This window comes from Bufo bufo, chromosome 4 (genome assembly GCF_905171765.1).
Source record: "Bufo bufo chromosome 4, aBufBuf1.1, whole genome shotgun sequence".
Taxonomy (NCBI): Eukaryota; Metazoa; Chordata; class Amphibia; order Anura; family Bufonidae; genus Bufo; species Bufo bufo.
In genome coordinates this window covers 410,039,873-410,056,595 of record NC_053392.1, presented here as the reverse complement: position 1 = coordinate 410,056,595, position 16,723 = coordinate 410,039,873, and the positions used below count along the sequence as shown (strand labels likewise).

Genomic DNA, 16,723 nt, shown 5'->3' with positions numbered 1-16,723 from the left:
ATTGGTGGCAACAGTAGGTATTATCTCAGACCCCTTCCCTGCAATGATCATAGTTATTAGTGCAGGATTTGGGGGTTGTATTTGAGCACCCTCTAGCTACTCACTTATATCTTCCATGTCGGTGAGAAGAGTGGTGAGCAGTGTTCATTCCCTCTCCAAGCAGGGCAGGAACATGATGCACTCACCACGATTGGGAGTCTTTGGTGCTCCTTGAATCCCTGGGTTATGCAACATCCCCTTTATGGAATACCTGATATACCATTAATGTCTGATGTATTTGGCACATTAGAAAGGGGCAATATACTCTGACAAAACTAAACGGAGAAGTTTTGTTTTGTCAGTGTATATTGTTCTGGGTATGCACTGCAGTCACCTGTATATGCTTTGGGCCAGATTTTGGTAGGAGGACTTAAGATGGAGGGTATATGTGGCGCTTTCTCCCAAGAAGATTGGGAATGATTCAGAATTGATATGCCTATAAACTTACCTGGAGCACCAAGACTTGGGCATTTTGGCTGTTATTACAGACAAGCTAATGTGTGGTGGCGAACACGGCATTTATCCAGAGTTTTGTTTCCCCTCTCCATTAAATATATGAAAATATATGCATTATAGTTTTCTTATAAAATGCTTCCAAATTAACCTGAAGTTTTTTTTTTGTTACTACAGGGAAGTGCCTTACTTTGGATTCCTGGTGCCGGAATAAAACTATTTGCAGTGTTCTACACACTGGGAAATGTTGCGGCACTAGCCAGGTAACTATTCATGTTTTAACCCCCAAAGACTGCTTTCCTATAACTCTTGGTAATCAGTGACTGCGGAAGGAAAAAGCAGTAGTATAGTGTTGTATTACTGTGTGTTACATGTTTTGCATGGTGTATTACAACCATGTAATACATAATTTACTTGAGTCTGCCAGAGTGTGGTCTGCTCTTTCCATCTGGCCTCCCCTTGAAGCGGTTGTCCGCTTTTTTTTATATTGATGACCTATGCTTAGGACTGACGACTCTCTGCACCCCTGCTGATCAGCTGTTTGAAGAGAAAGCAGCGCTCGTACTTGAATAGGAGGCAAGTGGCATTTATCATGTAGACCGTTAATACAAACCACTTACTAATGTATTGTGATTGTCTATATTGCCTCCTTTGCTGCCATTATTAATTTTTCTATCCAATTATACACTGCTCGTTCCCAGGGGTTGTGACCACCCTTTAATCCAGCAGTCGTGCTTGCTCACTATAGGAAACGGCACCAGCATTTCTGATGGCCAGGACCATGGGAGCTCGTATAGGCCAGTGTTTTTTCCTGTAGTGTGCAAGCGTGGCCACCACTGCTGGATTGTAGGGTGGTCATAATTATGGAAACGAACAGTGTTTGTGATGCAAAGGAGGCAATATGGACAATCACAATACATTAGTAAGTGCCTTGTATTAAATGACCATTGCTGAAGTGACACAACCCCTTTAAGTTTAAAAAATAAATAAAATTATTTACAGTAGTCACCAAAGCCTTATTGCTTCGGAACAGTCTCAGTATGATATTAAGAGCTAGAAGCAGCATGAAAATGAACAGATAAGAGACTGACCCACGGAATTGCTCACCACCGCATTTACAGACTGGATTAGGGAATTGCTGATACAGCTCTTGCCTCATATAAAGGCACACTAAAATGTCAATTTTCCTTCCGTGTCATCTGTCTTGAATGGTTGATATGCCTGCAGATGAGTTCTGTCACATACTGAACTGCATGACTTGCATTCAGAAAACCTCCTTAGTCATTACCAGTCATGGGTTTCTGCATCTAGCAGTAGGTTTCCATTAGGCCTTGTTCAGACTATGAAATCTAAAGAGAGACATGTACTTTTCTTTTTTTTTTTTTATGTTTGCTAAATGTATATTTGTGCTTTATGGTAATTGTTCTTATCCTGGGTTTAAAAATAAATAAATTACATCTTAGATTTTGGAAGCTGTGCATCAGCATTTTTACATCTATACATAAATCTGGCGCATCCACCACCAACTAAAGAGGTTTTAAGACCGGCGTCTAAAACGCAGTTTTTAATAATTAGCTCCCCATGTTTATATCTAACTCGGCTAGCAGATTCAATGTACATGCCCATAACTAGGGGCACCTCTGTGGAAACCTAACAGACCCCAAGTGTAAGTTGAGGGGGAAGGGGGGGAGATCCGTCTGTTGTGAGGGTCATGCAATAAATCTACCGTCGTCTTGGTTTTTGTTATTAACCACGACTGAGAAGTGAAAGGTGTTTAAGGGCCTCCTCTCTAGCTGTCGGGTGCCTGCCGTTTTACACAACAGATACCCAGAGGCATTGACTGTGATCGATAACTGTAAAATCCCTGGATCGCCTAAATGGCTTCCCCATGCCGAGATTGACAGAGCAGTTAGGTTACTATGGCAGCCTTGGGCCTTCTTAAGGCTTCCAGGCCTGAATCTCCCAATGACAGCAATGTTAGGGGTTATGCACACGTCCATATGTATTTTGCGGTCCGCAAAACACGGATCCACAAAAAATATGTATATTGCGGAACGAAACAGTTGGCCCCTAATAGAACAAGTACTATCCTTGTTCCTGATGCAGACAATAAAAGGACATGTATTTTTTTGCGGAACTGACATACGGAAACAGAATGCACACGGATAGGGCTGCAGCTATCTATTATTTTAGTAATCAAGTAATGCCCCTTCTAGCCATCAGGGCCCAGCCACAGCGCCAGTGAACTAAAATGTCCTGACGATGTGTGTACGTGAGGATCCAGTGCAGCGCTGTGCAGGCCAGTGGGTGACCTCGGAGCGTTAGTAATAACAAGCTCTTCACTCGCTCTATGGTCACATGGCACAAACGAATCATCGATGCAAAAAAATTGCATCAAGGATTTTTTTTGTGCAGAGTTAATTGATTAATTCGAGTAATCGTTTCAGCCCTACACACGGAGTAACTTTTTTTTTTTATTATTATTATTATTATGCGGACCCATTGAAATGAATGGTTTCGTATACAGTCCGGGGAAAAAAATGGAACGGACACTAAAAGAAAAAAGTTTGTGTGCATGAGCCTTTAAGGTATGAATCTCCCATAGGCATTGCAGTCTATTAGGGAAGCAATCAAACGATTGCATGTTCAATGTTCCCCTAGGAGGACTTAAAATAGTAAAAAAAATAGTTTTTACAAATCTAAAAAATTTTATGTAAAAATTCTAACCCTCTCCTTTGCCCATATTAAAAATAAACTATAAAAAAAAATAATTGCCATCACAGTTTCCCAAAATGCCTGTTATAATAAAATATAAGCGCATTTACCATTTTTTTTTTTTTTTGTATTTGCAAACCCCCCCCCCAAAAAAAGGAATAAAATTGAATAAAAATGATCAAAAAGTTACACACTCTAAATGGTATCAGCATATCACAAAAAATTCGCCATCACGCAGCAATAAATAAATATAAAGTTATAATAGTATATAAGTTATGGGGGTCAGATTTTGATGATTCAAAGACAAAATGTATTTTTTTCCAAAGTTTTTGTTTTGTTTTAAAGGGGGTTGTCTCACTTCAGCAAATGGCATTTATCATGTAGACAAAGTTAATACTTCCTAATGTATTGTGACTGTCCATGTTGCCTCCTTTGCCGGCTTGATTAATTTTTCAATCACATTATACACTGCTCATTTCCATGGTTACGACTAGGGATCGACCGATTATCGGTTTGGCCGATATAGAGGATTTTGAACGTTATCGGTATCGGCATCAATTTTGCCGATATACCGATAACGTATGGGGAACTCAGAACGCGCTGCTCTCAGCGCTCTGTGTTCCCTCCGCAGCACAGGGGAGAAGGAAGCAGTGTCTCCTCCCCCTGTGCTGCTGCTGCCGCTGCCGCCAATGAGGGGATAGAACATAAGAGGAGGGGAGGGGCTGTGGCCGCTGCGCCACAAATGAAGATAAGCCTCTCATTCATTCATATACAGGAGGCGGGAGCTGACTGCAGAATCACATAGCCGGCTCCCGTCCTCTATGAACGGCAGCTGCAGTCCGCGGTAGTTAACTCCTCAGGTGCCGCGGATCGCAGCTACCGCTGATAGAGGTCGGGAGCCGGCTATGTGATTCTGCAGCCAGCTCCCGCCTCCTGTATATGAATGATCGAGAGACTTATCTTCATTGGTGGCGCAGTGCGCCCCCCCAAGCCCCCCAGTATTAATCATTGGTGGCGCAGTGCGTCCCCCACCTCCATCCCAATCCCGGCCAATAGTAAAAACATTGGTGGCGCAGGACCGTGGGACTGCAGTATTTTTAAGTATTAAGTAAATCACAAGAAAAGCTATATAAATGTGCTATCACTGTAAACCAATATAATTGTGGATTGTGGCAGAATTGCGTTTGTGTGTGTGTGTGTGTGTGTGTTTTTTATATTTTTTTTTATAAAGCACAGCAAAAAAACAAGCCGTCCTGTGAACAGAAATATAAAAAAGTTGAGGCTCTGCGTAGTCGGGGAGTGAAAAACAGGAAATTAGGGTTAAGATACCTGAACAGACATTAACTGTGATGTGCAATTGTATCAACTAATCATTCCTAAGCATAGAAAGCGTGGGGCTGGGAGAAGGAGGCATTTATATTTCCGAGATTCCTAATTCTGTCTCTTATTATGGTTCCAGCACCTGTTTTCTTATGGGTCCACTTAAGCAACTTAAGAAGATGTTTGAGCCGACCAGATTGATTGCTACAATAGTTATGCTGGTAAGTATTAAAACGTCCGTGTCTGGGATGGTTGGGGCACTCGCTCATATTTGTATTTCAGCGTGATGCATAGAAGGAAGCTGGTCGATATTAACCTTCAGTAACCCTGTTATTTTCTTGTGAACTTTCACAGTTTCTATGTATCCCCTCACCTCCTGTTCCCTTCCAAATGCATGGTTAAAGTCAGACTATTAAAAAATCTGATTAAAGACAGGTATACGTATAGGATGGTGAAATAAGATATCCTCCATTACACATACTTCCATCAGTCACCCAGAATCTGCTGGTTTTAGCCGACGAGTCTGATTTGTGTGTGACGAGCTTAACACTTTATTATCTCCAGAGTCTATCATTTTCCAGGTAGCCGATGGACTTTAAATAATACCTACCCTGTTCAATTTGTTTATATCCTTTCACAGCTTTGCTTGGTCTGTACCTTGTGTTCTGTATTTTGGGTAAGTTTAACGTTCTATATATTTCTTTGAATTGTTTAGTATCATTTGTGACCACAGAGCCCTCAGTATTAGGCCTCATGCACACAAACGTATTTATTTTGTGGTCCGCTGAATGGAACAGCTGGACCCTAATTGAACATGTCCCATTATTGTCCGCATAACGGACAAGGATAGTACTGTGCTATTTTTTTTTTTTTTTTGCGGAACAGAAATACGGACATACGGAAACTGAATGCACACGGAGTAACTTCCGTATTTTTTTTTTTATAACCTATTGAAATGAATGGTTCCGTATACAGTCCGCAAAAAAAAATGAACGGACACGGAAAGAAAATACGTTCGTGTGCATGAGCCCTTAGAGTGTACTGCATACAATGTGTATCCTGCTAAAATAGTACCGAATGGAATATCCTATTACCTAAAGCTTTGTCTCCAAGTTAGCAATATCCATAGCACTCATACAAATGGCAAGGACCCTATCCAAACAGGGTTAATATTTTTCTGACACCCGGGACCCCTGCCGTTCTGCTGTTTTGAGCCGCTGCACATTTTATTGTACTAGCTTTTGTGTGGCACAATATCAAATGTTTTGGAGACGCCAAGATATAACATGCATTGACTCACCCCAGTCTAGTCTAAAGGAATTAGATTAGACAGGACTAGAGATGAGCGAACTTCTGTTTTAAGTTCGGCGTCTAAAGTTCGGCTTCCGGTTAGCGGAGGATCCCGATATGGATTCCGAATTCCGTTGTGGTCCGTGGTAGCGGAATCAATAATGGCCATTATTGATTCCGCTACCACGGACCACAACGGAATTCGGAATCCATATCGGGATCCTCCGCTAACCGGAAGCCGAACTTTAGACGCCGAACTTAAAACAGAAGTTCGCTCATCTCTAGATAGGACCCATTCCTCATGAACTCTTGCTGATACAGTATCATACACTTATTTCCGTTAAGTTACTTCAAGATGACATTTCTTAGAACACCTTCAGTTTACCCAGACAGATGGTAAACTTACCGGCCTGTACTTTCCAGGCTCTGTTTTGATCCATTTTTTTTATATTGGACCACATTCGCTAAGCACAAATCCTGTTTAACCCCTTAAAGACCCAGGACAGCGGGTACTTCCAGCGTTCGCATCCTGCAGTTAGCCCCGCCCCCACACAGCGCAGTCTTGATCAGCGGCAGGGGTCTGGCTGTATCCGTCAGCATCGGCATATAGGAGGTTCGCAGAGGTAGGAGGCTCTCTCACCCCATCAGGTCCCTGCACTGTGATGGCGGAGTCCCGGTGGTTGCCATGGCAGCCCCAAGCCTTGCATAAGCCTTGGGGCCCGGCAGCTACCGGGGCCCATGAGGCTCAGCCCCCAGGCTCTGTCTCATAGGCGAACTGTCAGTGTATTACATGCATGTATTGTACTGCATTGAAACAGGGATCCGACCCATAAATGTTGAAGTCCCATAGTGAGACAAAAAAAGGGGAAAAAATTTTATTAAAAAAAATTATAATAAAATGTAAGTTTCAAGTAAAAAAAACTTTTCCAATCAAGCTATGTATAATACAATTTGACAATTTAGGTATTGCTGCATCTGCAACAATTTTTACCATGCTTTAAAAAATAAGGTGTAATAGCGAGCGATCAAAAAGTACTGCGTACCCCAAAATAGTACCGATGAAAACCTCAAATCATCGTTCAAAAAAATGAGCCCCTCGCAAAATGACGACACGAACAAGTTTTTTTTAAAAAAAAATGCTTTGTGTAAAAGTGGCAAAAGAATATTATTTATATATATATATATATATATATATATATATATATATATATATATATATATATATATATATATATATTACACACACTGCTCAAAAAAAATAAAGGGAACACAAAAATAACACATCCTAGATCTGAATTAATTAAATATTCTTCTGAAATACTTTGTTCTTTACATAGTTGAATGTGCTGACAACAAAATCACACAAAAGTAAAAAAATGGAAATCAAAATTTTCAACCCATGGAGGTCTGGATTTGGAGTTACACTCAAAATTAAAGTGGAAAAACACACTACAGGCTGATCCAACTTTGATGTAATGTCCTTAAAACAAGTCAAAATGAGGCTCAGTAGTGTGTGTGGCCTCCACGTGCCTGTATGACCTCCCTACAATGCCTGTGCATGCTCCTGATGAGGTGGCGGAAGGTCTCCTGAGTGATCTCCTCCCAGACCTGGACTAAAGCTTCTGCCAACTCCTGGACAGTCTGTGGTGCAACGTGACGTTGGTGGATAGAGCGAGACATGATGTCCCAGATGTGCTCAATTGGATTCAGGTCTGGGGAACGGGCGGGCCAGTCCATAGCATCAATGCCTTCGTCTTGCAGGAACTGCTGACACACTCCAGCCACATGAGGTCTAGCATTGTCTTGCATTAGGAGGAACCCAGGGCCAACCGCACCAGCATATGGTCTCACAAGGGGTCTGAGGATCTCATCTCAGTACCTAATGGCAGTCAGGCTACATCTGGCGAGCACATGGAGGGCTGTGCGCCCCTCCAAAGAAATGCCACCCCACACAATTACTGACCCAATGCCAAACCGGTCATGCTGGAGGATGTTGCAGGCAGCAGAACGTTCTCCACGGCGTCTCAAGACTCTGTCACGTCTGTCACATGTGCTCAGTGTGAACCTGCTTTCATCTGTGAAGAGCACAGGGCGCCAGTGGCGAATTTGCCAATCTTGGTGTTCTCTGGCAAATGTCAAACGTCCTGCACGGTGTTGGGCTGTAAGCACAACCCCCACCTGTGGACGTCGGGCCCTCATATCACCCTCATGGAGTCTGTTTCTGACTGTTTGAGCAGACACATGCACATTTGTGGCCTGCTGGTGGTCATTTTGCAGGGCTCTGGCAGTGCTCCTCTTGTTCCTCCTTGCACAAAGGCGGAGGTAGCGGTCCTGCTGCTGGGTTGTTGCCCTCCTACGGCCTCCTCCACGTCTCCTGATGTACTGGCCTGTCTCCTGGTAGCGCCTCCATGCTCTGGACACTACGCTGACAGACACAGCAAACCTTCTTGCCACAGCTCGCATTGATGTGCCATCCTGGATAAGCTGCACTACCTGAGCCACTTGTGTGGGTTGTAAACTCCGTCTCATGCTACCACTAGAGTGAAAGCCCCGCCAGCATTCAAAAGTGACCAAAACATCAGCCAGGAAGCATAAGAACTGAGAAGTAGTCTGTGGTCACCACCTGCAGAACCACTCCTTTATTGGGGGTGTCTTGCTAATTGCCTATAATTTCCACCTGTTGTCTATCCCATTTGCACAACAGCATGTGAAATTGATTGTCTCTGCGTTGCTTCCTAAGTGGACAGTTTGATTTCAGAGGTGTGATTGACTTGGAGTTACATTGTGTTGTTTAAGTGTTCCCTTTATTTTTTTGAGCAGTGTATATAGTGAAACATTGCAAATTTACCACTAACGTGAAGTACGATGTGTCATGAGAAAACAGTCTCAGAATGGCATGAATAAGTACAAGTTCTCCAAAGTTGTTAACGCATGTCAAATTTCCAAAAAGCGGCCTGTTCCATAAGAGATTAACAGAGCCTGTCATTATAGCGTTCTTAAATATCAGAAATAAGGGTCTGTATTACATTATTAATTATCTTAAGATTCTTGGGTGTAGGCCAGATGTCTTTTATCTTCTTTTTAAGATGGCACTGCACTACATCCTGGGTCAGACAGGCCACATTTAACCCCTTAGGGACGCATGACGTACCGGCACGGTATGTTTCCCGAGTCCTTAAGGACCCATGACGTACCGGTACGTCATGAGTTTAAAATGATTGCGGCGCTGCGGGGGTTAATCCGAACAGAATGCCGGCTGAAATCATTCAAATCATCCTGTCACATGAAGCCGCCCCGCCCCCCCCTCCCCTATCGGCGATCGCAGCAAACCGCATGTCAATTCAGACCTGCGGTTTGCTGCGCTTTCTGTCGATTCTGATCCCCCGTGGTCAGATCAAACTTTAAAATGCCCCAAATAAAGTTTTATTCACCCCCCCTGCACCCCTGATTGATTTTATGGCGGGGGGGGGGGGGGGTTTTGCGGGAGGCGGGCGGTGCGGCAGGCGGGATCGCGATTCCCTGCCCGCCTCCTCTTGAATAATCATTGGTGGCCAGTGGTATACCAGAGTGTCAGCACATTGCTGACACTCTGGTATAAACGGCTGACATCTGTGATGCGATGTCAGCTGTTTAACCCTTTCCATACCGCGGTCGTACGGACCGCTGTATGGAAAAAGTTAACAGTAAGAGGGGGCACCCTCCCTCTCCCATCAGGGGGCTGCTGTGCCTTTGCAGCCCCCCGATGGAGAGGGAGAGAGCCCCCAGACAGCCCCCCTCCTTACCCTTCCCCGTCTGCGAAGTTGTGGCCACAACTGAGCAGACGGGGAAGGTTCCCATGGCAACAGGACGCCTTCTCAGGCATCCTGCTGTCCATGGTGCTGAACAGATCTGTGCTAAAGGCATAGATCTGTTCAGACAAAGTGTAAGTAAAATACAGTACAGTACACTATATTGTACTGTACTGTATTATGCAGACATCGGACTTACTGGATCTTCAAGAACCAAGTGGGTCTGGGTCAAAAAAAAGTAAAATAAAGTGAAAAAAAGTAAAAATCAAAAAACACATTTATCACTGATTTAAAAATGAAAAAAATAACAATCCCTACACATGTTTGGTATCGCCGCGTCCGTAACGACCTGATGTATAAAACGGTCATGTTACTTTCCCCACACGGTGAACGCCATAAAAATAAAAAAATAAAACTATGAGGAAATTGAAATTTTGCCCTCCTTACTTCCCAAAAAAGGTAATAAGTGATCAAAAAAATCGCATGTACGCCAAAATAGTACCAATCAAACCGTCATCTCATCCCGCAAAAATCATACCATACCCAAGATAATCGCCCAAAAACTGAAAAAACTATGGCTCTTAGACTATGCAGACACTAAAACATTTTTTTTGTTTCAAAAATGAAATCATTGTGTAAAACTTAAATACAAAAAAAAAAAAGTATACTTATTAAGTATCGCCGCATCCATGACAACCTGCTCTATAAAATTGTATCTCTATTTTCCATTAAATCTTGTGCAACACCTAAAGGGTTAACAAAGTTTGTAAAATCTGTTTTGAATACCTTGAGGGGTGTAGTTTCTTAGATGGGGTCACTTTTATGGAGTTTCTACTCTAGGGGTGCATCAGGGGGACTTCAGATGGGATATGGTGTCAAAAAACCAGTCCAGCAAAATCTGGCTTCCAAAAACCATACGGCGCACCTTTCCCTCTACGCCCTACTGTGTGCCCGTACAGTAGTTTACGGCCACATATGGGGTGTTTCTGTAAACGGCAGAGTCAGGGCAATAAAGATAGTCTTGTTTGGCTGTTAACCCTTGCTTTGTTAGTGGAAAAAATGGGTTAAAATGGAAAATTAGGCAAAAAAATGAAATTCTCTAATTTCATCCCCATTTGCCAATAACTCTTGAGCAACACCTAAAGGGTTAACGAAGTTTGTAAAATCAGTTTTGAATACCTTGAGGGGTGTAGTTTATAGAATGGGGTAATTTTTGGGCGGTTTCTATTATGTAAGCCTCGCAAAGTGACTTCAGACCTGTAGTGGTCCCTAAAAATTGTTTTTTTGTAAATTTCAAGATTTGCTTCTAAACTTCTAAGCCTTGTAACATCCCCCAAAAAAAAAATCTCATTCCCAAAATGCTACAAACATGAAGTAGACATATGGGGAATGTAAAGTCATCACAATTTTTGGGGGTATTACTATGTATTACGGAAGTAGAGAAACTGAAACTTTGAAATTTGCTAATTTTTCTAATTTTTTTGGTAAATTAAGTATTTTTTTTTTTAATGCAAAAATTTTTTTTTTTTTTTACTTCATTTTACCAGTGTCATGAAGTACAATATGTGACGAAAAAAACACCTCAGAATGGCCTGGATAAGTCAGTGTTTTAAAGTTATCAGCACTTAAAGTGACACTGGTCAGATTTGCAAAAAATGGCCAAGTCCTTAAGGTGAAATAGGGCTGAGTCCTTAAGGGGTTAAAGGGGAGTTTACTTAGACACTCTGCATTTTATCAGTGAATATAGTGGAGGAAAAGTATTTAATAAATTCACTCTCTCCTCATCAAATGTGACCACGGCGTTCTAAATGGTCTAAAACCCAGAAGCTCACCCGGACGAAAATTGGGGAAGGAGCTCATACATAGTAATGAGCCTGAGCCTGTACTATGAGTCCTGACTTATTACTGAACTGTAATATAGTGATTTCTTAATAAAATAATTCCATTCTATACAAATTGCAGTCTGATGATTGCAAGTCGGGGTCCAATTAGGGACCTAACAAAAAGTTTTAAAAATTTGTGAAAAAAGTTTAAAAAAATATCTAAAAATTCAAATCGCCCCCCCCCTTTCTCCAAAATAAAAATAAACCTGAAAAATAACATGGGCATCGCTGAGTGCGGAAATGACCGTACTATTAAAATTGAGTGGGCTGCTGCATCAGGTGCCGGCTGTATAATACAGCAGACACTCGGCCGCAATGACTGGGAGCAACGATCACGCCGTGCCCCGTCATTTAACCCTTCAGAATCTGCGTTCAACAGCGATTGTGGCATCTGTGAGATAAGTCGGACACATGCGGCTTTGCCTTCCGATTGGAGTCCCCCCCGCAGTTAAATCATGTGGCTCTGATCGGTAACTATGACAACCTGGGGCCTGCTGAGGCTTCCCAGGGCTGTCATAATAACCTCCCTGCTAATCTGTCCATGAGGCGCAGCTCTGCTGGGAGCACATCAGAATGCCATTCACCCTAATAGATCTGTTAGGCCACATGCACAAGACCGTGTGCCGGCCTTGACCTTATTGCGGCCCACAAACAACGAGTCCACAATATACGGGCCGTGTTTGCACCGTATCATGGATGATACGTCACTTCAATGAGTCTGCAATTCAGACGATATGGAGTGCTTCTGTGGGTTTTCTGTCCTCTGCACCGCAAAAAAGTATTGCATGCATCACGGGCCCCGTTCAAGTGAATGTGTCTACAGACGATGGGCACACGGTCGGGTTGGTGCCTATGCATTGCGAACCACAATTTGCAGTTCGCAGCACAGGCACACGGCCTTGTACATGAGCCCATAGGGTGAATGGGACAAGGTATCAAAAGATGTACTAGCCCCCTTCAGGGGTTAATAGTTTTTAAGTAAAAAGTAAAAGAAAAGTAAAAAAAAATAAAACACAAATATTAAAAGTTTAACTCTCCCCTTTCCAAGTTTTACATATAAAAATTAGATAAACAATAAAAAAACATATCATTGCCGCATTTAAAAATGTTAACTACTAAGGGTACTTTCACACTAGCTGCGGATGCGTTCAGTGAAACTCGCACCATTTTGCAAGCAAGTTGTTATTTTTGTCTGCAATTGCGTTCAGTTCTGTTTTTTCCGCGCGAGTGAAATGCGTTTTGATGTTTTTCACGCACGTGATAAAAAACTGAAGGTTTACAAGCCACATCTCTTAGCAACCATCGGTGAAAAACACATTGCATCCAGACTTGCTTGCGGATGCAATGCGTTTTTCACTGAAGCCCCATTCACTTCTATGGGGCCAGGGCTGCGAGAAAAACGCTGAATATAGAACATGCTGCGTTTTTCACGCAACTCAGAACTGATGCGTGAAAAAAAAATGCTCATGTACACAGACCCATTGAAATGAATGGGTCAGGGTTCAGTTCGGGTGCTATGCGTTCACGTCACGCATTACACCCGCGCGGAAAACTCGCTCGTATGAAAGGGTCCTAACAGTGATCAAAAAGTCGTACATACCACAAAAATGGCACCAATAAGAACTACAGTTTGCAAAAATCAAGCCCTCATTCAGCTCTGTAGACAGAAATATATATAAAAAAAAATAAAAAATTATGGCTGTAAGAAAATGGCAAAAAAGTAATAAAAACTAGACAAGTTTGGTATCGCCGTAATTGTATTTAGCTGCAGAATAAGGATGTCATGTCATTTTTAGCACACAGTGCTAATGTTGAAGCCTTGGCAGAATTTTATTTTATTTTTTTCAATTTTACTCCAAAAATAATTTTTCCGTTTTCAAATCAAGCCATCAAAGAAAGCAATATGGATAATGACAATACAATAATAAGGGCCTTGTATTCATTTTGGAGTTGTGCGCAAACTATATTTACTTCAGACGTAAATTCAGAATCTACAGTAAAAGTGACATTTTCGGTAGGGTTTTTTCAATTTAATGTGGGTTAAATAATTATCATAAGTGCAGTTTCAAGTTAAACAAGTACTTCATGTGGGTGGAGGTTATCATGATGATAACATGAGACTGCATCCACAATTATAAGATGGAACGGTCAGAAATGCGCTGGCACAAGTCCCACAGGAAGTGGTGTTTTCTAGAAGCTGTATAGATGAGGCGGTCACAATGTTCCCCTTGTTATCCTGCTATGATTCACAACTCTGCCTACAATAGAAGGGGCTCACAGTGGGTGAAAGGTAAACCTCAAGGCATTATGTCAGCATTGTCAATCTTGGAGTACTCTCAACCGTTCCCTCGCCTTGCAAGGTCTGAAGAAGCTAAACATGAGCATTAAGCTGACCTTATGTTGGGGATTTCTCACAGCCGTTTTCTGGACTACTAGTCAGCAAAGTTTGAAGTTTGGAAGACAAATGCCATAAGTAGAAATAAATCAATATCTGGTCTGTGGCTTGGTCTGAGCTTTCATTTCAGATCTGTTTGCCATGAATGACATTCCAGCTACAGGACCGGACCACAACTAAAAACATCCAACATGGCAGATCAACTTTTCAGTAGTTATCTGACTGCATTTGTCATGCTAGTTTGTGCTTACAAAACTGGAAACTCTAGTGTATTGCCACCTTTAGGCTCCATTCACACGTCCGCAAAATGTGTCCGCATCCGTTCCGCAATTTTGCGGAACGGGTGCGGACCCATTCATTCTCTATGGGAACGGAATGGATGCGGACAGCACACAGTGTGCTGTCTGCAGCCGCAATTGCGGAGCGTGGCCCCGATTTTGCGGACAAGAATAGGCATTTCTATGGGGGTGACGGGCTGGTGTGTTGCGGACCCGCAATTTGCGGGTCCGCAACACACCACGGACGTGTGAATGTAGCCTTAGAGGTGCTTTTATAGTGGCTTTTCTGCAAGATTTGACAAACTGAAACGGCACTGGTAACTAGGAACTGATATTGTATCCTTTCCCTATATAAAATATACTGTAGGACTTGAAAATATTGTAAAAATTTTTTTTTTTTAAAGGTGTCCAGTTTCCCATGTTGAAGACCCATCCTCAGGATAGGTCATCAGTAGTGTTGAGCTAAGTGAGCTTCGGATGCTTCATCTAAAGTTGCTTCTTTCAAAACTTTAGAATAATACTGCACAAAGATCTTTAACCGTACACTATTAGAATGTATGGGCTCCGATAAGCTGAAGTAAGTTATTCGCGAAGTCATTCATGTTTGTGTTTTTTTTTGTGGGAAAACCGCTTTGAAACTTGAAAACAAACTTTGCTTTGGTTCCGAGGTACTAGTTGGAACCGAAGCAGAGTTAGGTTTTAAAAATCAATTACCAAATATTTCAAAAAAGTCTTGTGCAACTTCGTGAATAACTAACTTCTGCTCATCGAGCCCATACATTGTAATACTGTAGTACATAGTACATATCCTATACTTGTCCTTTTTACAGGATAGGATTAAGGATAGGACAGTTGTACAGAGGGCAGGACATTCTGTTCCACAAAATGCGGAACACACACAGCAACGGTCACCCTTAGGCCTCCTGCACACGAACGTGTGAGCCCCATGGTCGTGCTGCGGCCCACAAAATGCGGGCCACAATGCAGGAACACCATCCGTAGGGCAGCCGCAGCGGATCGCAGACCCATTTACTTTAATGGATCCACGATCCGGCCGTTACGCAAAAAGATAGGACATGTCCTATCTTTTTGCGGAACGGAAGTACGGGACGAAACCCCACAGAAGTACTCCGTAGTGCTCCCGTAGGGTTCCGTGCTACCGTTCCTTATCTCTGGATTTGCGGACCCATTGAAGTGAATGGGTCCGCATCCGTGATGCGGAATGCACACAGAACAGTGCCCGTATATTGCAGATCCGCATATGCGGTCCGCAATATGGCAACGGGAAGCACACGTTCGTGTGCAGGAGGCCTTAGGAAGTGTTCCATGTAGCCATATAAGGCCCCTTGCAGCTGAGCGTCAATGGGTTAGGTCCGGATGCGTTCAGTTGAAAAATGCATGATTTCGCAAGCAAGTTCATTTTAGTTTTGTATGCGATTGTGTTTAGTTCTGTTTTTATTGTGCAGGTGCAATGCGATTTAATGCGTTTTGCATGCACGTGATAAAAAAAAACCTGAAGGTACTGAACATCTCTTAGCAACCATCCGTGTAAAACGCATCACATCTGCACTTGCTTGCGGATATGATTTTCACGCAGCCCCATTCACTTCTATGGGGCCAGTGTTGCGTGAAAAACGCGGAATATAGAACATTCTGCAATTTTCACGCAACGCAGAAGTGATGCGTGAAAAACAATGCTCATGTACACAGACCCATTGAAATAAAGGTCCGGATTCGATACGGGCGCAATGCGTTTGCATCACACATTGCACCCGCGCGGAATACTCACTCGTGTGAAAGGGGCCTAAGGAGACTTTTAGGCCATGCATCAGTACAGATCAGAGTACTGGTTTAGCTATTTGAGATGGCCTCAAGAGAAGAGTATGGAGAAGGAAAGGAACTGCTCATGATCCTAAGCATACCACCTCATCAGTGAAGCATGGTGGTGGTAGTGTTATGGCGTGGGCATATATGGCTGCGAATGGAACTGGTTCTCTTGTGTTTATTGATGATGTAACTGCTGACAAAAGCAGCAGGATGAATTCTGAAGTGTTTCGAGCAATATTATCTGCTCATATACAGCCAAATGCTTCAGAACTCATTGGACGGCGCTTCACAGTGCAGTAGACAATGAGCCAAAGCATACTGCAAAAGGAACCAAAGAGTTTTTTTTAAGGGAAGGAAGTGGAATGTTATGCAATGCATTTCACTTGCTGAAGACAAAACCGAAGGGAAAATGCCCCAAGAACAAGCAGGAACTGAAGACAGTTGCAGTAGAGGCCTGGCAGAGCATCACCAGGGATGAAACCCAGCATCTGGTGATGTCTATGCGTTCCAGACTTCAGGCTGTAATTGACTGCAAAGGATTTGCAACTAAGTATTAAAAAGTGAGTTTGATTTATTATTATTATTCTGTCCCGTTACTTTTGGTCCCTTAACAAGTGGGAGGCACATATGGAAACTGTTGTAATTCCTACACGGTTCACCTGATTTGGATGTAAATACCCTCAAATTAAAGATTACAATCTGCAGTTAAAGCACATCATGTTTGTTTCATTTCAA

The 16,723-nt window shown here is 42.6% G+C and overlaps 1 protein-coding gene across 2 annotated transcripts in view; it reads left to right on the top strand.

Moving 5' to 3' along the window:
- Positions 1-16,723, top strand: part of SFT2D1 (SFT2 domain containing 1) — a 97,452-nt gene that overhangs the window by 57,562 nt on the left and 23,167 nt on the right. For both annotated transcript variants that reach the window (XM_040429296.1, XM_040429295.1), the window contains exons 3-5: positions 670-755; positions 4,667-4,748; positions 5,168-5,203. In XM_040429296.1, coding sequence (XP_040285230.1) covers positions 670-755; positions 4,667-4,748; positions 5,168-5,203 — 204 coding nt within the window. The remainder of the gene's footprint in view (positions 1-669; positions 756-4,666; positions 4,749-5,167; positions 5,204-16,723) is intronic.